This window comes from Hippopotamus amphibius, chromosome 9 (assembly GCF_030028045.1).
Source record: "Hippopotamus amphibius kiboko isolate mHipAmp2 chromosome 9, mHipAmp2.hap2, whole genome shotgun sequence".
In the NCBI taxonomy this organism is placed as follows: domain Eukaryota; kingdom Metazoa; phylum Chordata; class Mammalia; order Artiodactyla; family Hippopotamidae; genus Hippopotamus; species Hippopotamus amphibius.
Window position 1 is genome coordinate 46,397,875 of NC_080194.1, and position 24,100 is coordinate 46,421,974.

A 24,100-nucleotide genomic window follows, 5' to 3' on the forward strand; every position below is an offset into this window, starting at 1 on the left:
TATGTGATGAGTTGTGATTTACTAACCGACCTTGGCTCCCAAGCCCTCTTCTGGACTACAGCTCAAATTGAAACAGAGTTCATCTTTTTGTAAACCCAACCCTTAAAAAATCAACTGTCCCTCTCCCACATGCTTGTATTTGCTTTCTCTGAATTGCTTAGACTCTCTTAGAAAATCCTTAGTCCAACCTTACTGCTCCAGACTTATTCCCTTGTTACTTTCAATTCCCCAAGTACTTCCAGCTTTCTGTAGTTTACTTTGCCATCAAATATTGACTTATCTCCTTCTTTTTAATCCTCTTAGAAGCCTTTAACAAAGTTAATTTAAAATGTAAGGATATTTTAGGGAATTTACCTGTTACCAGGTTGTTGGGGATGCTCCCCTCAAACCAGAGGTCTCCTCTCTTGGTCAACATTTTAATACTTGCAAGCTATCCTCTTAAGTCAAACAGAATGATTAATAATCTCGGTCTGATGCACTGACATTTGAAGTTCTTTTGCTAAAGTCTGAACTGCCTGAATTTGTCTCTTTCTCCCCCACTACAGGAGAAAAGCCGCTCAGTGACAAAATACACATTTAAACTAGAATTTTGTCCCTTTCCAACCACGAAGTAACTAAGAGTTACTTAATACTGTGCTACAGGCTCTTATGCAGTTACAATATGTTACAAATATGTTTTGTCAAAAACTGTAGCAATCTAGCCAAATACAGGTTTTAATTGATTTATGTGTATATTTTTCAGAGAAAATAATAATACTAAAAAGTAATTACTCTTTTTACTATGAATATGGAGTTTCAAAATAAAGTTTATAAAATGTTTTGAGGTTTTTGAAACTACAAAATATTGAATTTTTAGGCAATGTGGCACTAAACCAATCTACCTAATGAACATTAATTAAAACCTCTGGTTATTTTAATTATTTTAATTTACTTTTATAAAACCCATGTTTCCAGGGTAAGGTTTCTTTGCACTTATTAAATTTTGCATTTCTAAAGACTTCTATAAAACAATGAAACTAAACCTAAGATAGCGAACTTAACATCCATGAAAAATTGAAGCATTCTGTGGGAGCTATCTTAAAATAGAATTTCAGCACAAATATTAAACAGATCATCCTAGTATCTATACTGTTAGCTATCACTGGATCTGATAAATATTTTTACATTTCTTCCAAGTTCGGAGCTTGTTTAACCTGATTTTGCTCTAGTGGTAATTAGTGAATCAGTTAATTACCCTTACCTAACCTTGACCAAAATGTGTGGTGCAAAATTAGTTTAAAATTTTCAATCAAAAAAAGGCTCTCTCTGTAGCCTCTTCAGATTTAAAAGTCCAATTAGCCTATTTTTTTTCCTTTTAGAGATTAACCACCCTTTTATGTTATGAAACATTAATTGGAATTCAAACTATAGCTCTTTTTTAAACAAACCAGTAAATTTTTTTGTTTCTTTTAAAAATAGTGCTCACCTTGTGTTTGTTCCTGAAGGAGTAAAATATACCACAATATTCTTCCATTTAAATACAATTCACATTTGTCTTAACAAGCACAAATTAATGAGCACTCTTGTTTCTAGGAATTTTCACAAAGAGAATTATTCACTAGTTTAAAGTATCCATTTCTTCCCTTGCTTAATGAAATATTGAAGCTCTAACCAATAATTTTTGTTATGGGCTGTCTATGCAAGAATACAGGTAGTGTTCCTTAAACTTGCTTCAAAAAACAAATCATCTGGGAGTCCTGTTAAAAATACCGAATGCAGGACCTTACTCTTAAAGATTTTCATTTAGTAAGTTCTAATAGATTCGGGTTCTGGGAACTAATATTTTTAACAAGCACTGCAAATAATTCGTATCAGTAAGCAGGGCTGGAAACACAGGGGTAGAGATTGAAAACCCAGCTCTCAAGTCAGGCAGGTCTGGATTTGTATCTCAGTTCCACCATAGCGTGGTTTAAAAACTGTGTAAGTTTGAGCAAGTTACTTAAACATTCTGTGCCCCAGATTTTTTAAAGGCAAAATTAAGATAACAGTTGTACCTCCCACAAAATGTTGTGAGAATCAAATCAAATGATGCACATGACATGCTTGGCAATGGAAAATGTTCAATAGATGTCTTGTCTCCTCTCTTTTTTCTTGTTTGATTTCAGCAGAAGCCATCTTCCCCTAACTCTCTGACATGTTACCATAGCCTTACATTCTACAATTAGAGATAAAATTTTAAATCTGAAAAGTACCCAAATCTCTCTTGGCATAGGGAATTGATGGGACAAAGTAAAACTTTACCTAACACAGTTTAGCTTTGACTTGGCCCTAAGCGTTCCCTGTTAGGCTCAACCATGAGTATCTCATTTATTAATTTGTTCATTTAACAACCACTTCTTGAGTTCCTAATGTGTGTCATCAGTACACTAGGCTTGTGGGTACAATAGCAAGAAAATCAGATGTGTTCTGTATTCTCCTTGAACTCACTGAGAATTCTGCTGCTTCTGCAAGTCTCTCCAGATTTGATTTTTGCCTGATTTCTATTAGTAACAAACACTTTTAGTTTGGCCCCATTTTTGTTTTCCACTCTCTTTCAGGGCCTTGAGCTTTTTCTCCTTGACCCACATCTCTCAAGTTCAACAGTGGCTCCTGTGGCTGATGCCAGGTGGAGAATGATGTGCAGGTCTCATGTATACACATGAGCAGAGGGTCAGGCAACCAGATTACAGAACTCTAAAGCAGTCATAAAATGGATGAGAACTCTTAGAAGTCTACAAGGAATTTCAAAAACTTTTTTCTCATTAATTTCCCACCTTGGTACATGCACTCAACCCTATATAATAAGTCATGTTGACAAACTCTCATATATCGTGCAGAGTACTACTTTAAGATTTTTTTACCTGGTAAATTAAGATTACCATTTCTCACCTGTTCCCCAAGAATAGTCCTCACCAAAATAACACAGACTTAAGAAAATGTGCAGAGGTCAGCTTATTGATATTTAGAAATACAAAATGAGGTTGGTCAGTCATGAAAAATTCCACTTACATATAATGCTCCCTGTCAATAATTTAAGAGTCCTCCTGGATCTTGCAAATATAATTAACACAGCATCAGGGGAGTAAACAAAAGCAGAGGCAAGCAGTATAAATTCCATGTGATCAGGAATACTGATGATACAATGCAGTCAGGACCTCAGTAGTAAGGGGAGGGCTGAAGGTTAGAAACTAGTGATTGTATAAGAAGAGTTAGATCAGCAGCTGCTGCATATTGTCATTCCTCGACACTGTTCTGCTCAGCCAATGTCTCTGGCCTTAAGTGGGTTACACTTACATATGGCCAGGAGTTATGACAATCTACGTCTTTGAGGGGAGAAAAAAGGCAGAATGATATGGGGAGTAGGAGGGATCTGAACTTAAAAGTTTATTAAGTTCAAAGAATAGACACTCAGATCCAGTAGCTCGGGCCCAGATTTCCTTGTTATAACCTTCCATTGTATCATAGAGATCTCTCTGAGCAGGGGTGAGAGGCCTGCACATGAAGATCCTAATACTTAATGAATGAAATTGGTCCTTTCTACTTTGATTGCCTCAACTTCTTTAGCTGGGGCTAGGTACCATTTCTGCAGAATAACAGTATCATAGTTTGAATGGAAAAGCACATGGCATTAAGGTGTCACCTAAAAAAGGCCAGCTAGCTACCCCAGACAAGTCCTCATAGGATGGCAGGACTTAGTTGCCACAATGTCTATATCAATTACCTATTGCTACATAACAAACTACCTCAAATCTCATGGCTTAAAACAATCTTATTGCTCATGATTCTGTAGGTCAGGGATTTGGGCAGGGCTCAAAAGGGATAGCTTATATTTTTTCTGCATGGACTAGATAGGGCTGGAGGCCTCACACATCTGGTGCTTTGGTGCTAGCTGTCAATGGGACAGCTCAGTTCTCTTCCACGTGGCCTCTCTCTTCATGTGGTCCCTTTCCTCTAGGGCTGTACTGTCCAATATGGTAAGCACTATCCACATGTGGCTATTTACATCAAAAATTATATTAATTGAAATTTTTTAAAATTTAAACTGTATTTTCTCAATCACAAGTCACACTTCAGTACTCAGTAGTTGTGTGTGACTTGTGGATGCCATATTGGACAGTGTAGAGTATTTCTATCATAGCAGAAATTTCTGTTTGAAAGCACTGCTCTAGGACATTTCTCTCCATGTGGCTCCATCAGGATAGCCTGAACTTCTTTCCACGGTACTTTTCTCAAACAGCATAGCTACAGGGCCTCAAGACCTGGTCTCAGGCATGCCAGACACCACTTCTATATTCTATTGGTCAGAGCAATTCACAAAACAACACAGATTAAAGGGATGGGAGATAGACCATACCATGTAGCAAAGACATATTTTAAAGAGCACAGAAACAAAGAGGTATGATTTATTGGGTGTCATTTCTTACAGTCTACCAACATATCAAATTCAATTCTGAGTTCTCTCTGGGAAGTAAGTACTCACAGGTCAGAATCTGGACTCTTTTGAGTCTCTTTACTCACATTCTCTGCACTATTTTTGGCAGCCATATTCCCTCAAACCTCTGCCTCTATATCCTCTCTTTCTCCCATACCATTGCAAGATAAAACTATATTGTAAGGTAAAAATTGCTTAAATTCCATTGCCAAATGTTATGATCACTGCCATGCTTACATGGCATGCTCAAATCCTTTGCCCCCTCTTTCTTTTTCATATTTGCACCACAAAATCAAAACTGAAGTGATTTGATGAGAACTTCCATAAATTCCCATCACCAAATCACATCTACCCACCTCCTGGCATCTTTGCCTATATACTCTGCCTTCCCCCTATTTACAAGAGATGAACTATTCTTGTGGCCACTCCCTAATTGTAAGTAGATCAAATCCCCTCTTACTTCAGCAATTCTTCCTCCTTTCTCCTTCAGCATCCCCATTTGTATGCATCATTTCCATCAGGATACAAACATGTTGACACCCTATACCTTCCAGCAACTGCCCCATTTCATCGTATGCATCCATTTCTTATCTTTCTTCTCTGAGGCTTTTGCCAATCATTTCACCAAAGCTGCTTTTGTCAAGGTCGTCGGTAGCCTCTTGATAATTCTTGATACCTGACCTATCAGCAGCTTTTTTACCCAGTTCATCACTCCCTCCTCCTCAAAATACTTTGCTCATGGGGCTTCCAGAACTCTACCCTCTTCTGCCTTTCTTTTTGCCTCACTCCATCTCAGTCTCCTATGTGTCTTCCTTCTCTTTTCCCAGATCTCCTAATGTTGAGTGCCCCAGAGAACAGCTCTTAAGACTTCTTATCTTTTCCATCTACACTAACTCCCTGGGCAATCTCATCCAACAGCAAGGACTTAAATTCTATCCGTTTTGTTATCCAATCCAAGTTTCTATGCCCAATACACAGTGAAGCCAAATTGAAATCTTTGGAGCAGAGAAAGGTATATTGAAAGGACCAAGCAAGGAGTATGGGAGGCTCATGCTCAAAGGATCTGAACTCCCTAATGGATTTCAGGGAAGCATTTTTAGAGGCAAGGTGAGGGAGGGAGTCACAGGGTGCATGATCAGCTTATGTGCAATTCTATTATTGGTTGATGGTGAAATCACAGTGTTCTGTCACAGGGGTTAACATCATTAATCCTGAGGTTCAGCTGGTCTGGAGACTATATGCTTGTGGTGATCATGCAGTTAGCTTTTTCCATCTTGTAGGGGATTCATTATCTGGAAAACAACTCAGGAATGTGCATCAGACACTGTTATCTATGTCCTTTAGGGAGGAAATAAAGATTCTGTGACTCTGTCATATGGCTGATCTATTGTTTAAATTGTTACCAGTTCTCCTGGCCCAACTGCCATTATTTATTACTACATGTTCACATTCTTTCCATCATTCATTCTTGAACCAGCCTTTTGTGACTCAGGGGAAGCCTGGGAGACTAAAGCTTTTCTACAAATAAGAGGCAGGCAGAGGACATGGGGGCAGGGGAGGTCTGTACTAGAAATGGCCCAAAGGTTCCTGCTTGGTTACACATTTGTTGATGGCTTCCAAATGTATAGTTATAATCCACATATATCTCAAAATTCCTACCAGTTATCTCTTTTCATGGACAATATTCACCGAAAACTTATTATTTCCAAAGCTAAACTACTATACTCTCTTACAGCTCTGTAATGGCATCTGTATCCTATTTCCTTGGGACAATGTTGTTTGTTGTTTGTCAATTTTTCTTTTCATTTTTTAATTGAAGTATACTTGATTTACAATTTTGTGTTAGTTTCAGGTGTACAAAAAAGTGATTCAATTACATGTATTTTTTGTTTGTTGTTTTTGTTTGTTTGTTTGTTGTCTTTAGGTAAGAAGTGGATTTATTTAGAGAGAAACACACTCCACAGACAAAGTGTGAGCCATCTCAGAAGGTGAGAAGCCCTGAAATATGGTGTGGTTAGTTTTTATGGGCTGCGTAATTTCATAGGCTAATGAGTAGGAGGATTGTTCCAATTATTTGTGAGGAGGGTGGGGATTTCCAGGAACTGGGCCACTGCTCACTTTTTGGCCTTTTATGGTTAGCCTCTGAACTGTCATGGCACCTGTGGGTATGTCATTTAGCATGTTAATGTATTACAACGAGCATACACTGAGGCTCAAGGTCTAGTGGAAATTGACTTGTCCACCATCTTGGACCCATTTGATTCTAATCAGTTTATGTCATGTCCTCAGGCTATGTCATTCTTTCAAAGATTATGCCCTGCCCCCTTCCCTCCTGTTTCATATGTGTGTCACTACTTACATTGATCGGTTGAGATGTCTTTGGTAAATAACAGGGCTTACATGTGACAACACCAGGGAATCCTTCCCTATTGTGTCAGGCTTTGCCTGTGGCAGAATGTTGGTTGGGATTTTCCCTTTTGGACTAGCCTTGTTATGGGTGATCAGAGCTCTGTTCCATCTTGTAGCACCACCCTGCAGGGTGTTTTTACAAAACTGGGCAATCTTCAACTATGCTTCCATAAAAAAGGAATTGGTATTTCTCTCCTCTATGTCCTCATTTTCAGGAATACTTATCTGGACTATCTCCAGGGGAAAAAAAGGCAGGGAGGGGAAGAAAGATTTTTTTTAAACTCAAATAGAAAAACTATGAGATTTTTGTTCTGTTTTTATGTAAAAGTTAACTTCTAAATGAACTATATTTGATTAACTTAAAAGTAAGCACTTACAGATTAAATCTAAATGTCTAAAAAAAAAATGGCCAAGATAAATTTTAGGACCACATGATTTGGGAAATATTCAGTGCTAAATCAATATCTGCTACTGAGGGTGGCTTCAGCTTGTTGGTTTGATTAATATAGACATGTTTTTAGAGTCATCAATGTTAAGTAATATGAGTGAGGTAAGAGCCTTTGGGTAAACTCTTTAGGAATTATTGTTCTAGGAATGTGTACTTAAGAATAATCTCTTCAGCTATTTGGTAACTTAAAAAATTAGAGTTAAATTAAATGATAGAAGTTTATTGAATAGTTAGGTCATTCGGAAATAAAATAAGATACTGAAACATTAATTACTGAATGTCAACTTCCTTTTACAGAGAAACAAAAGGTTTAGGACTATTAATAAATATGTTTGGTGCCACACTGAGATATTTTCTATATGAAAGCACATTTTTCAAGAAATTATTATTTGGATCTATGTTTACCAATCTGCAGAGTGCTGATATAATGGACAGTTCATGGTGGCTTAAAGAAAGTGGGATGTGTGTTTTCAGTAAAGAAGATATGAGGAATGGGATTGCATTTTATGAAGCAAAAAGGAAATAGGTCTGGCTTAGAGGTGGCTGTTTCTAAATGGGAAAATAAAGTTATGGATACAGAAAGTGATAAAAAGGGTTTTGTGGAAAGTGGACCCAGAGAAAAGAGTTTTGTGCATGCAGGATGGACTATGGTTAAAATAAATTTAATTGAGTAAAGGAATTTTAAAAGTAAGCAGGTGCAGGCATCTTCTCAGACCACAACGCCATGAGACTAGATATCAATTACAGGAAAAAAACTGCAAAAAATACAAACACATGGAGGCTAAACAATTCACTCTTAAACAACCAAGAAATCACTAAAGAAATCAAAGAGGAAATCAAAAAATATCTAGAAACAAATGACAACGAAAACACAACAACCCAAAACCTATGGGATGCAGCAAAAGCAGTTCTAAGAGGGAAGTTTATAGCAATCCAGTCCTACCTTAAGAAACAAGAAAATGATCGAATAAACAACCTAACCTTACACCTAAAACAATTAGAAAAAGAAGAACAAAGAAACCCCAAAGTGAGCAGAAGGAAAGAAATCATAAAGATCAGAGCAGAAATAAATGAAAAAGAAAGGAAGGAAGCCATAGCAAAAATTAATAAAACTAAAAGCTGGTTCTTTGAGAAGATTAACAAAATTGATAAACCATTAGCCAGACTCATCAAGAAAAAAAGGGAGAAGATGCAAATCAACAGAATTAGAAATGAAAAAGGAGAAGTCACAACGGACACCTCAGAAATACAAAAGATCATGAGAGACTACTACAAGCAACTATATGCCAATAAATTGGATAACCTGGAAGAAATGGATAAATTCTTAGAAAAATACAATCTTCCAAGACTGAACGAGGGAGAAATAGAAAATATGAACAGACCAATCACAAGTACAGAAATTGAGGCAGTGATTAAAAATCTCCCAACACACAAAAGCCCAGGACCAGATGGATTCACAGGCGAATTCTATCAAACATTTCAAGAAGAGCTAACACCTATCCTTCTCAAACTCTTCCAAAATATTGCAGAACGCAGAACACTCCCAAACTCATTCTATGAGGCCACCATCACCCTGATACCAAAACCAGGCAAAGATGTCACAAGAAAAGAAAATTACAGACCAATATCACTGATGAATATAGATGCAAAAATCCTCAACAAAATACTAGCTAACAGAATCCAACAGCACATTAAAAAAATCATACACCATGATCAAGTGGGGTTTCTCCCTGGGATGCAAGGATTCTTCAATATATGCAAATCAATCAATGTGATACATCATATCAACAAATTGAAGGATAAAAACCATATGATCATCTCGATAGATGCAGAGAAAGCTTTTGACAAAGTTCAACATCCATTTATGATAAAATCTCTCCAGAAAATGGGCCTAGAAGGAAATTACCTCAACATAATAAAAGCCATATATGAGAAACCAAAAGCCAACATCATTCTAAATGGGGAAAAACTGAAAGAATCCCCTCTAAGAACAGGAACAAGACAAGGATGTCCACTCTCACCATTATTATTCAACATAATTTTGGAAGTTTTAGACACAGCAGTCAGAGAAGAAAATGAAATAAAAGGAATCCAAATTGGAAAAGAAGAAGTCAAATTGTCACTCTTTGCAGATGACATGATATTATATATAGAAAACCCTAAAGATTCTACCAGAAAACTGCTAGCACTAATTGATGAGTTTAGTAAAGTAGCAGGATACAAAATTAATGCACAGAAATCTCTTGCATTCCTATACACTAACAACGGAAGAGCAGAAAGAGAAATTAAGGAAACTCTCCCATTTACCACTGCATCAAAAAGAATAAAATACCTAGGAATAAACCTGCCTAAGGAGGCAAAAGATCTGTATGCAGAAAACTTTAAGACACTGAAGAAAGAAATCAAAGATGACACAAACAGATGGAGGGATATACCATGTTCCTGGATTGGAAGAATCAACATCGTGAAAATGACTGTACTACCCAAAGCAATTTACAGATTCAGTGCAATCCCGATCAAATTACCAATGGCATTTTTCACAGAACTAGAGCAAGAAATCTTACGATTTGTATGGAAACACAAAAGACCCCGAATAGCCAAAGCAATCTTGAGAAGGAAAAATGGAGTTGGTGGAATCAGGCTTCCTGACTTCAAACTATACTACAAGGCCATAGTGATCAAGACAGTCTGGTACTGGCACAAAAATAGAAAGGAAGACCAACGGAACAGAATAGAGAACTCAGAGGTAAGCCCAAACACATATGGGCACCTTATCTTTGACAAAGGAGGCAAGAATATACAATAGAAAATACATCCTCTTCAATAAGTGGTGCTGGGAAAATTGGACAGCTACATGGAAAAGAATGAAATTAGAACACTTCCTAACACCATACACAAAAATAAACTCCAAATGGATTAAAGACCTACATGTAAGGCCAGACACTAGAAAACTCCTAGAGGAAAACATAGGCAGAACACTCTATGACATCCATCAAAGCAAGATCCTTTTTGACCCACCTCCTAGAATCATGGAAATAAAATCAAGAATAAACAAATGGGACCTCATGAAACTTAAAAGCTTTTGCACAGCAAAAGAAACCATAAACAAGACTAAAAGGCAACCCTCAGAATGGGAAAAAAATAGTTGCCTATGAAACAACAAAGGATTAACCTCCAAAATATACAAGCAGCTCATGCAGCTTAATACCAAAAAAGCAAATAACCCAATCCACAAATGGGCGGAAGACCTAAATAGACACTTCTCCAAAGAAGACATACAGATGGCCAACAAACACATGAAAAGATGCTCAACATCACTAATCATCAGAGAAATGCAAGTCAAAGCCACAATGAGTATCACCTCACACCGATCAGAATGGCCATCATCACAAAATCTGGAAACAACAAATGTTGGAGAGGGTGTGGAGAAAAGGGAACTCTCCTGCACTGTTGGTGGGAATGTAAGTTGGTACAGCCACTATGGAAAACAATTTGGAGGTTCCTTAAAAAACTACAAATAGAACTACCATATGATCCAGTAATCCCACTCCTGGGCATATACCCAAAGAAAACCATAATCCCAAAAGAAACATGTACCATAATGTTTATTGCAGCACTATTTACAATAGCCAGGACATGGAAGCAACCGAAATGCCCATCAACAAATTAATGGGTACAGAAGATGTGGCATATATATACAATGGAATATTACTCAGCTATAAAAAGGGATGAGATGGAGCTATATGTCATGAGGTGGATAGACCTAGAGTCTGTCATACAGAGTGAAGTCAGAAAGAGAAAGACAAATATTGTATGCTAACTCATATATACGGAATCTAAAAATGGTACTGATGAACTCAGTGACAAGAACAAGGACGTAGATGCAGAGAATGGACTGGAGAACCCGAGGTTTGGGAGGGGGCGGTGGGTGAAGGGGAAGCTGAGATGAGGCGAGAGAGTAGCACAGACATATATATACTACCAACTGTAAAGTAGATAGCCAGTGGGAAGTTGTTGTATAACAAAGGGTGTTCAACTTGAGGATGGAAGATGCCTTAGAGGACTGGGACGGGGAGGGTGGGGGGGACTCGAGAGACAGTGAGGGGTGAGTCAAGGAATGGAGGGAATACGGGGATATGTGTATAAAAACAGATGATTGAACTTGGTGTACTCCCCCAAAAATAATAAATAAATAAAATTTAAAGAAAAAAAAAAAAGTAAGCAGGTGCAAAACTTTTACTTGTCTTGACTCTCTCTTAAGACGATGAGGTTTCTTAAAATGTTGAACTGCATTTGATAACAGATATCAAGTTTCTTTACCTTTTAAGTGATCTGTTCTGTATTTGCCTTTGAAATCTTTATTGTTACTTTGGTTAAGTGAATAACTGTTGTTTCAAAGTAACCTGTCATCCTATCTGACTGAGTTTTCTAAACCCTTTTTGATTTTTTTTTTGACAAAGCTTCCTAAATCAAATTCTAATGAAGTCCTTTTGACCTCTAGCTAACTTTGGATGCTTTAAAGTGCCCTTGAAGCATCTCAAAGAGAAATATTAAACTAATTATGTTCATTTGGTATGTTAAATTACATGGAAAGTATGGTCAAATCAGTAATAAATCTTTTTAGGTTATATTGTATGGGAAATGTTACTGATATAGATATTCTAGAAATTACATGTAATTCCTAAAAATCTAATGTCCTAATAAAATATTGTAAGTCATAATTCTAGTTATGTTGCTTACCACAATTTCTTTTGTCAATCCCATTGTGATCAAATGTTTAACTATGACTTTTTAAGTCTTTCTGTGATTTTTAGACAGTTGTTGTATTCTGATAAATTTCAGATTATACTGGGGAACTGTGTAAGTAAAAAAACAAAAATCCTAAGGAAAGACCTGACAGCTTCATAAAAAGTTAACAAGAGGCTTGGTTACTAAATGTACTGGTGAATATGGTTATAATTCTGTGGGTTTTGTCTGAAATGTTACTGGGTTTTGATCTGTGTTTTAAAGATATAAGGAAGCACTTCCCCTCAAGTTGGTTATGATTTATGACAATTTGATAAATTATACCTCTGTGAGTAAAACTGAGATATTTTTCTTTTCCCTCTGCCTGTTCCCTTCAAAAATTGGAGACTCTTAGGTGGGTTGTGAGCAGCCTTACCAGGTGAATGAGAAAGACTGTTTCCTGGCATGTGTAGGAACCTTCATATTTTGGGGACCTCTGGAAGGGAGAAATCCACCTAGGCAAAATTTGATGGCAGGCGTTTGATATGGATTTCTTGGCCTTGAGTGGACTTTTGGAAATTTAATCTCTAGGTCCAGATATGTTGCTGCAGATGGCATTATTTCATTCTTTTCATGGCTGAGTAATATCCCATGAAATATATACATGTATATGTGTGTGTGTGTATATATATATAGTGTATATATATATGTGTGTGTGTGTGTGTGTGTATATATATATATATATATATATATATATATATATATATACACTTCTTTTTTTTCCTCCAGATTCACAATTTATTGTACAAATTGAGTATCACATGATGAATTGACAGTAGCTTCTTCAGGCATGGGAACTTAACATATGAGGTACAGTTTAGAATCTGTTTATGTTTCTTTCACAGCTGGAGATTTTTCAGACCTTAACTTGAAGTATAAGGCTATCAAAGCAATACCTCTGTATGTGGCCAGTACACAATTCATTCTCCCTATGAGAGTGTAAGTGTTGAAATATTTTTTTATACCAGTGAAATGGAACTGGGCATCAGTTTCTGGACCTGCCATGATTTCAATCTTTCAAAATGCAAAAACGCCTCATCCTGTGACCTTCAACGTACCCATCTGCCCCTCTGCCTTGCCAGAAAAAGCCTTACCCCATACTTTTTTATCCATTCCTCTACTGATGGACATTTAGGTTGCTTCATTGTCTTGGCTACTGTAAATAGTGCTACTATGACTATGGGGGTGCATCTAACTTTTTGAATTACAGTTTTCTCCAGATATTTGCCAGAAGTAGGATTGCTGGATCATGTAGTAACTCTATTTTTAGTTTCTTAAGGACCCTCCATACTGCTCTCCATAGTGGCTACACCAAATAACATTCCCATCAACAGTGTAAGAGGGTTCCTTTCTCTCCATACCCTCTCCAACATTTATTATTTGTAGGCTTTTGGTGATGGCCATTCTAATTTGTGTGAGGTGAAAACTCAGTGTAGTTTTGATTTGCATTTCTCTAATAATTAGCAATATTGAACATCTTTTCATTTGCCCATTGGCCATCAGTATATCTTCTTTGGAGAAAGGTCTGTTTAGGACTTCTGCCCATTTTTTGATTGGGTTGTTTTTCTTTTGATATTAAACTGTTCCTTTGCTATTAAGCTGTATGAGCTGTTTGTATATTTTGGAAATTAATGCCTTGTTAGTCATATTATTTGCAAATATTTTCTCCCATTCTGTAGGTTGTCCTTCCATTTTGTTTATGATTTCCTTTGCTGTGCAAAAGCTTTTACATGTAATTAGGTCCCATCTGTTTATATTTGTTTTTACTTCCATTACTCTATGAGACAGATCCAAAAAAAAAGTATTACTAAGATTTATAACAAAGAGTATTCTGCCTAGGTTTTCCTCTAGATTTTTTATAGTATCCAGTCTTACCTTTAGATTTTTAATCCATTTTGAGTTTAGTTTTGTATATGGTTGTAGAGAATGTTCTGATTTCATTCTTTTACATGTAGCTGTCCAGTTTTCCCAGCAACACTTATTGATGACACTGTCTTTTCTCCATTGTATATTCTTGCCTTCTTTGTCATAGATTAATTGAGCATAGGTGTGTGGGTTTATTTCTGGGCTTTCTGTCCTGTTCCATTGATCTGTGTCTATTTTTCTGCAAGTACCATACTGTCTTGATTACTGTAGTTTTGTAGTATAGTCTGTAGTCAGGGAACATGATTCCTCCAACTCCGTTCTTCTTTCTCAAAAGTGTTTTGGCTATTCAGGATCTTTTGTGTTTCCATACAAATTTAAAAATTTAAGTTCTAGTTCTGTGAAAAATGCCATTAGTGATTTGATAGGGTTTGCATTGAAGCTGTACATTGCCTTGAGTAGTATAGTCATTTTAAGAATATTGATTCTTCCAGTCCGAGAACATGGTATATCTTTCCATCTGTTTCTGTTGTCTTCAATTTCTTTCATCAGCACCTTATAGATTTCAGAGTAGAGGTCTTTTTGCCTCCTTAGTTAGTTTAAGTCCTAGGTATTTTATTCTTTTTGATGCAATGGTAAATGAGATTTTTTTCTTAATTTCACTTTCTGATAGGCCATTGTTAGTGCATAGAATGCAATCATTTTTTGTATATTAATTTTGTATCTTGAAACTTTACTGAATTCATTGATGAGCCCTAGTAGTTTTCTGGTGGCATCTTTAGGATTTTCCATACATAGTATCATGTCATCTCCAAACAGAGACGTTTTTATGCTTTTAAAGGTATTTTTAAGAAGTGAATACATTTAATTTTCTTCACTTTTCTGTTTACAGTATCACTTCACAACCAATTTTTCCCCTCGGCTTGTCCCTGAATCCTAAATTTGCTCACATTCACAACGCCTTGAGAAAATACTGAACATTTAGCATAAAGCTTGGAAGGAGACATGAAATGGAATGGATAATGAAGGCTGGAGGAATGGGGAAGTAAGGATTATCTACCCACCTACTGACTAATTTCCCTGTCTCCCCTCCCTCCTTTCTTTTTTTTAAATTGTTATTGGAATATAGTTGATTTACAATCTTGTGTTAGTTTCAGGGGTACAGCAAAGTGAACCTGTTATACATATACATATATCCATTTCATTTCAGGTTCTTTTCCTAAATAGGCCATTACAGAGTATGGAGTACAGTTCCCCATGCTATACAGTAGGTCTTTATTAGTTATCTATTCAATATTTTATATATAGTAGTGTGTATACATCAATCCCAATCTCCCAATTTATCCCTCCCCTTCTTTTCCCTGCCAGTAACCATAAGTTTGTTTTCTACATCTGTGACATTATTTCCCTTTTGTAAATAAATTCATTTGTACCATTTTTTTAGATTCCACATGAAAGTGATATCATATGATACTTGCCCTTCACTGTCTGACTTACTTCACTCAGTCTAACAATCTCTGGGTCCACCCATGTTGCTGCAAATGTCATTATTCCTTTCTTTTCTATGGCTGAGAAATAGTCCATTGTATATATGCACCACTTCTTCTTTATCCATTCTCTGTTGATGGACACATAGGTTGCTTCCATGTCATGGCTATTGTAAATAGTGCTTCAATGAATACTGGGGTGCATGTACCTTTTTGAATTATGATTTTCTCCAGATATACGTCAGGAGTGGGATTGCTGGATCATATGGTAGCTCTATTTTTAATATTTTTAAGGAACCTCCATACTGTTCTCCTTAGTTGCTGTATCACTTTACATTCCTACCAACACTGTAGGAGGGTCCCCTTTTCTCCACACCCTCTCCAGTATTTATTGTCTGTCAATTTTTTGACAATGGCCACTCTGACAGGTGTGACATGAAATCACATTGTAGTTTTCATTTACATTTCTCTAATAATTAGCAATGTTGAACATCTTTTCATGAGCTTTTTGGCCATTCATGTGTCTTCTTTGGAGAAATGTCTATGTAGATATTCTGCCCATTTTTTGATCGGGTTGTTTTTTTTTTGATATTGAGCTGCATGACATGTTTGTATACTGTGGAGATTAATCCCTTGTCAGTTGCTTCGTTTGCAAATATTTTCTTCCATTCTATGGGTTGTCATTTTGTTTTGTTTGTGGTTTCCTTTGCTGTGCAAAAGATTTTAAGCTTAATTTGGTCCAATTTGTTTGTTTTTGTTTTTACTTTCATTACCTGAGAAGGTGGGTCAAAAAACAACTTGCTGTGATTTACATCAGAGAGTGTTCTGCCTACGTTTTCCTCTAAGAGTTTTATAGTATCTGGCCTTACATTTAGGTCTTTAATCCATTCTGAGTTTATTTTTGTATATGGTATTAGAGAATGTTCCAATTTCATTCTTTTACAAGTAGCCGTCCAGTTTTCCCAGTACCACTTATTGAAGAGACTGTCTTTTCTCCATTATATATTCCTGCCCCCTTTGTCATAGATTAGGTGACCATAGGTGTGTGGGTTTATTTCTGGCTTTCTATCCTGTTCCATTGATCTATATTTCCATTTTTGTGCCAGGACCATACTGTTTTGATTACTGTAGCTTTGTAGTATAGTCTGAAGTCAGGGATCCTGATTCCACCAGCTCTGTTTCTCTTTCTTGAGAATGCTTTGACTATTTGTGGTATTGTGTTTCCATACAAATTGAAAAAATTTTGTTCTCACAGTGATAATTTTATTTCTTCCTTTCCAATATGAATTCCTTTTATTTGTTTTCTTCTCTGATTAGTGTGACTAGGACTTCCGAAACTAGGTTGAATAAAAGTGGTGAGAATGGGCACCTTGGTCTTCTTCCTGATCTTAGAGGGAATGATTTCAGCTTTTCATTCTTGAGTATGACATCAGCTTTGCATTTGTCATATATGACCTTTATTACGTTGAGGTATGTTCCCTCTATGCCCATTTTCTGGAGTTTTTATCATAAATAGATGTTGAGTTTTACCAAAATCTTTTCCTGCATCTATTTCGATGGTCAAATGGCTTTTATTCTTCAATTTGTTAATGTGGTGTATTATTTTGCGGATATTGAAAAATCCTTGCATCCATGGGATAAATCCCATTTGATCGTGGTGTATGATCATTTTAATGTGTTGTTGTATTCAATTTGCTACTATTTTGTTAAGGATTTTTGCATCTATGTGATATTAGCCTGCAATTTTCTATTTTGTGTATTATCTTTGTCTGGTTTTGGTATCAAGGTGATGGTGGCCTCATAAAATGAGTTTGGAAGTGTTCCTCCCTTTGCAATTATTTTGGAATATTTTCAGAAGGATAGGTGTTAACTCTTCTCTAAATGTTTGGTAGAATTCACCAGTGAAGCCATCTGGTCCTGGACTTTTGTTTGTTGGGAGTTTCTTAATTATTGATTCAATTTCAGCACTGGTAATTGGTCTGTTCATATTTTCTATTTCTTCCTGTTTCAGTCATAGGAGATTGCACCTTTCTAAGAATTTGTCCATTTCTTCTAGGTTGTCCATTTTATTGGTGTATAATTGCTCATAGTAGTCTCTTATGATCCCTTGTATTTCCAAGGTGTTGATTGTCACTTCTTTTTCATTTCTGATTTTTTGATTTGAGCCCTCTCCATTTTTTTCTTGATGTGTCTGCCTGAAGCTTTTTCTTTTTTCTTTTTTTTAAAGAACCTGCTTTTAGTTTCATTGATCTTTTCTATTGTTGTCTTAGTCTCTATTTTATTTATTTCTTCTCTGATCTTTATGATTTCTTTTCTTCTACTAGCTTGGGGTTTTGTTTGTTCTTGTTTCTCTAGTTGCTTTAGGTGTAAGGTTAGGTTGTTTATTTGAGATTTTTCTCATTTCCTGAAGTAAGCTTGTATCTTTATAAATTTCCCTCTTAGGAATATGGAGATGCTCCTATGTTGCACGGGTATATATTTACAATTGTTATATCTTCTTTTTGATTATCTTTTGCTTATTATGTAGTGGCCTTCTTTGTGTCTTGTAACATTCTCTATTTTAAAGTCTGTTGTGTCTGATATAAGTATTGCTACTCCAGCCTTCTTTTGATTTCCATTTGCATGGGATAAGTTTTTTCTAACACCTCTCTTTCAGTTTGCATGTGTCTCTAGATTTGAAGTGAGTCTCTTGTAGACAACATATATACAGACCTTGTTTTTGTATCCATTCTACCAGTCTATATCTTTTGGTTGAAGCATTTAGTCTGTTTACATTTAATGTGGTTATTGATATGTATGTTCTCACTGTCATTTTGTTAATTGTTTTGGATTTGCTTTTGTAGGTCTTTTTTTTCCACTTTCTACTTTTTTTCTCTTCTCTTGTGATATGATGACTGTCTTTAGTGTTATGTTTGGATTCCTTGTGTGTGTGTGTATCTACCATAGATATTTGGTTTGCAATTACCATGAAATTTCAGTATAACAGTCTATATATATATAAATGATTGTAAGTTGCTGATCTCATCATAGAAAATGCATTTTAAATATCCTGCATTTGTACTCTCCTCCACTCACAATTACTGTTTTTGATATTATATTTACATCTAATTGTTTTGTGTATCCCTTAGCTGCTTATTGTGGATACAGATGGTCTTACTACTTTTGTCTTTTAAGCTCTCTAGTAGTTTGTGTGTGGATGATTACCTAGCTTTACTGTATGTTTACCTTTACTGGTGAGATTTTTCATTCCATAATGTTCTTGTTTCTAGTTGTGGCCTTTTCCTTTTCACTTAGAAAATTTTCTTTAATTTTTTTTGTAAGGCTGGTTTAGTGGTGCTGAAGTCTTTTAGGTTTTGCTTGTCTGTAAAGCTTTTGATTTCTCCATCAAATCTGAAGGAGAGCTTTGCTGGGTAGAGTATTCTTGGTTGTAGGTTTTTCCCTTTTATCACTTTAAATATATCATGCCATTCTATTCTGGCCAGCAGAGTTTCTGCTGAAAAATCAGTTGATAGCCTTATGGGAGTTCCCTTGTATGTTATTTGTTGCTTTTTCCTTGTTGCCTTTAATGGTCTCTCTTTATCTTTAATGTTTGTCACTTTAATTATAAGGTACCTTGGGATGTCCCTCTTTGGATTAATTCTGAATGGGATTCTCTGCATTTCTTGGCCTTGAGTGACTGTTTCCTTTCCCATGTTAGGGGTGCTTTCAGTTGCTATCTCTTCAAATATTTTCTCAGACCCTTTCTCTCTCTCTCTCTCTCTCTTCTCTTTCTGGGACCCCTATAATGCAAATATTGGTGTTCTTGATATTGTCCCAGAGGTCTCTTAAACTGTCCTCATTTCTTTTCATTCATTTTTCTTTTTTCTGTTTTGCAGTAGTAATTTCCACTACTCTGTCTTCCAGCTCAGTGATTTATTCTTCTGCATCAGTCTACTACTGATTCCTTCTAGTGTATTTTTCATTCCAGTTATTATATTATTTCAGCTCTGCTTCATTGCTCCTTATATTTTCTAACTCTTTGTTAAAAACTTCTAACTTCTCACTCTGTGCCTCCATTCTCCTCCCAAGTTCTTTGATCATCTTTGTGATCATTATGCTTCCTTGGGTAGACACGTCACCTAGTTCTTTTTCTGGTGTTTTATATTGTTCTTTCATCTGGAACATAGTCCTCTGCCACCTCATTTTGTCTAAGTTGCTGTTTGTATTTTTATGTATGTGGTAGGTTAATTACATTTCTCAAACTTGGAGAAATGGTCCTCTTTAGGAATCATCCTATGCATCCCAGGAGTACACTCCCCTGTTTTCACAGAAGGGACACTGGCCAGCTGTTTCCAGGGTAGGTTCTGGCCTGCGTTTGCATCCTGCAGGCTATGGAATTGTACTTTTCTTACTTCTGGTGTCTGGCCCCTGGTGGATGGGGCTGGTCTAGATGCTTGTGCTGACTTCCTGATTGCTGGGGTCAGTGCCTGCACATTGGTCATTGGAGTTGTGCCTTGGCCCTCTGGTGGGCAGGATTGTGTCCAAGGACATGTTGTGAGGTGGCTGTTGGCTCAGGAAGTCTTTAGGCAGCCTGTCTCCTGATGCGTATAACTGTGTCCCCATCCAGTTAGTTGTTTTGCCTGAGGCATCCCAGTCCTGGAGGTGACAGGCTGTTGGGTGGGTCTAGTTTTTGGTGCTAATGACCCAAGGTGTCAGCCACCAAGTGGGTTCAGACAGATAAATCCTCCTTGATATATCCCTCATCAGTGTCTATGTTCCCAGGGTGAGCCACAGTCTCCCCAGGAGACCATCCAACTGTAGCAAATAGTTCTGGTCCAGGCTCTCACCAAATTATTGCTTTTGCTCTTGGTCCCTGTGCACATGAGATTTTGTGGGCATCCTTTAAGAGTTAAGTCTCTCTTTCCCCCAGTTTTATGGAATGCCAACAATTAAGCTCCACTGGCCTTCAAAGCCACATTCTCTGGGGTCTCCACTTTCTGGTGCTAGACACTCAAGCTGGGGAGACTGATCTGGGGCTCACAACTCTTACCCCTGTGGGAGAAACTCTGCAATATAATTGTTCTCCACTTTGTGGGTTGCCCACCTGGTGTTTCTGGGATTTGATCATATCACAAGTCCACACCTCCTACCTGTCTTGTTGTTTTTTCTTTATGTCTTTAGTTGTAGAAACTCTTTTCTGGTAGGTTCCAGTCTGTTTCACTGATGATTGTTCTACAGCTTTTTGTGATTTTGGTATACTCATGGGAAGAGGTGAGCTCAGGGTCCTTCTACTCCACCATCTTTGCGGCTAACTCCTCAGGCCAAATATTTTGTTGACATCTTCAACTTTTCTTGTTTACACCCTATGTCACATCTGAGAGGAATTCTTGGAGGCTCTCCCTTAAAAAAATAACCAGTATTACCACTTCTTCTGCTTCTACCTGGGCCACAATCGTATTCTATACAGATTATTGTAATAGCCTCTTGATTACTCTCTCTGCTTCCACTCTTCCACCCCTGCAATCTGTTCTCAACACAACAGCCAGAGTGATATCATTAAGTTAACTGTAGATCAGATCACCCCATTTTTCTGCTCAAAACCTTCCAATGGCTCCAAATTTCTCTAAGAAAATCAAAGCCCATACAGTGGACCTGTTCCCTCTTGTATTTCTGACCTCCTCTGTTACTATTCTCCCCTTCACTCACTCAGCACAAGTAGTTCCTCTTAAGGGCTTTTATACTGACTCTTTCCTTTGGTTGGAATATTCTTCCCCAGCTTTCTGCATGGCTAAATCCTTCTCCATCTTCAAGGCTAAGTTCAAATGTCACCTTCTCAATGCACTTACTCTAATACTCTGTTTAAACCTACAATCATCCAACTTCCCCTAAAGCCTCCAACCCCTCACACTGCTTGTCCTTTACCCATGTCACTTCTTTGTGGGAAGACATTCTGGAACCTTTTTGAAGCATTGAAAGTGTTGAAGTATGTGGGCCGAGCGATGGGATTCAGAATGTCCTGCTTGAGCAGTGGAGGAGCTGAGGGTGCGGGGCGTGGAGACTAATATCACCCTGTTTGGTCCTGAGGGATGGCTGGTTAGCCAAAGACGGGTAAGGTTCCTCAGAGGAGGAACAACCTAAGACAGGCACAGCCGCAGAGGGGCCAACAGGGGTGGTGCATAGAACCTTCCTTATATCACCGTGTTTGGCCCTAGAGGATGACTGGTTAGCCAGAGACGGGTAAGATTCCTCAAGGGAGGAACAACCTAAGACAGGCACAGTCGCAGAGGGGCCAACACGGGTGGGGCACAGACCCCTAATATCTGAGAGAGGTCTCCTGCCCCCAGGGCTGTTTTGCTCTCCACCCCCAGCTCAAATCCACACCTGCTCAACTCGGACCCAGGAAGTAAACAAAGATAATTGCCTCAGTCATGTGAGGCCTTTGATTGTTTATGAGTGTAACCTGAGAATGTTAGCCCACGAACTCAATAAAAGCAGCCTGGGATGAGTCAGCGGGGCTCTTGATCCAAGAGGTCTTGAGCCCCCCGGTCCCATCTTTCTCTTCAGTCTGTGTCTGTGTCTTCTTCAAGCTTGCGGCACCCGTCACTCACCTCGAGTCGCCGAGCTGGTCTCGGCACTTCTTAACTTCTAACACACTATATAGTTATATTTTATATCTCCCTCTAATAGGCTTTAAGTTCTGTTAAGGCCAGGGTTCTTTGTCTATTGTTTTACAGATACATCTCAAGTACCTGATAGCTGGTACATCACGGGCGCCTAACAGATATTTGTTGAATAACTAAATAAAGTTTTAGAAACTGCATATCCTTAACTGTATCTGAACCAATGCCAAAATGAATTTAAATATAATAAACAGCAGTTTGTTAATCAATATTAACTATTCCAGATGATAAATTTATTTTCTAAAGGTAAATCATATCTTGCTTAAGGTCAGCTCTGGATCAAATTGTCAAGAAAGGTTAATTACCCTTTCTCCTTCTACTAGTCTTCTCTCATTTTATTTTTCTTACTTATATCCCATTTTGAAAGAAATCTGCTACATAAACTAATTCCTCCTAACATATTAGTCCATAATGCCTTGAAGCAGATACTTCACGAGGAAAATGCCTATATATATATTTTTTAAATTTCAAAACATAGTTTTCTTAAACTAATGTTTTCTGTCTTATACATTTAGTTGTCTTGTGTTTGTGAATATCTGAGAGATTTAAGCTTCAATTTTGCAATGTGGAATTATTTTTTTTGAACAAGTCATTCCTCTTTCACTCTTAATTCCCCTCACTAGGAATTTGGTATAGAGAGACAGAGGGCTCTATCATTAAGCTATTTAGCATCTTAGTGACTCAGTTTCTTCCTCTGAAAGAGACAAATATTAGTATTGTCATCATCACAGGATCATTGTGAGAATTCAGTGTGTTAACATATATAGAACCCTTTGAATAGTGCCAGGCCTATAATAGCACCATATGAGGGTTAGTTTTTATTATTGACACTCCAGTTTTGAAATTTACATTGTATATTTATTTTCAAATATAATTCTGTGGCTTTTTAGCTTTGGGTACAGATTTAAAGTTAAAGAGAACAGTATTATAACATAATTTTAAAATGGTGGCTTTGCTCAGTGATCTAACAAGTAAATTATGTACTTAATACTGCCTAAATCAGTATGTATTATGCTTAATGTTTACCTGCTTCTTTCCTTATTTCATTCTAAAGTTTATGAGGGCCAGAATGGGAGAAAATATTTGCAAATGAAACAACTGACACGGGATTAATCTCCAAAGTATACAAACAACTCATGCAGCTTAATGTCAGAAAAACAAACAACCCAATCAAAAAATGGGCAGAAGAGCTAAACAGACATTTCCCTAAAGAAGACATACAGATGGCCAACAAACACATAGAAAGATGCTGAACATTACTAATTATTAGATAAATGCAAATCAAAACTACAATGAGATATCACCTCACACATTTCAGAATGGCCATCATCAAAAAATCTAGAAACAATAAATGCTAGAGAGGGTGTGGAGAAAAGAGAACCCTCCTACACTGTTAGGGGGAATGTAAATTGATACAGCAACTGTGGAGAACAGTATTGAAGTCCCTTCAAAAACTAAAAATATAACTACCATTTGACCCAGTAATCCCACTCCTGGGTATATATCTGGAGAAAACTATAATTCAAAAAGATGCATACACCCCAATGTTCATTGCAACACTTATTTATAATAGCCAGGACATGGAAACAACCTGAATGTCCATCAGTTGAGGAGTGGATAAAGAAGTTGTAGTGCGTATATACCATGGACTATTACTCAGCCATAAAAAGGAATGAAACTGTGCCATTTGCAGAGATGTGGATGGACCTAGAGACTTTCATACAGAGTGAAGTAAGTCAGAAAGATAAAAACAAATATCAGATATCACTTATATGTGGAATCTATAAAAATGATATAGATGAACTTATTTGCAAAGCAGAAATAGAGACACAGATGTAGAGAACAAATGTATGGATTCTAAGGGGGGATGGCTGGGTGGGGTGAATTGGGAGATTGGGACTGACATGTATATATTGCTATGTATAAAATAGAAACTAATGAGAATCTACTGTATAGCACAGGGAACTCTACTCAGTGCTGTGGTGACCTAAATGGAAAG

At 37.1% G+C, this 24,100-nt stretch overlaps 1 protein-coding gene across 1 annotated transcript; it reads right to left on the minus strand.

The window, feature by feature from the left end:
* Positions 1 to 12,920: 12,920 nt before the first annotated feature.
* Positions 12,921 to 13,097, minus strand: LOC130860102 (ATP synthase membrane subunit K, mitochondrial-like). Its single transcript, XM_057747921.1, has one exon. It carries the CDS (start codon positions 13,095 to 13,097, stop codon positions 12,921 to 12,923), a length of 177 nt encoding a protein of 58 aa, XP_057603904.1.
* Positions 13,098 to 24,100: the final 11,003 nt, after the last annotated feature.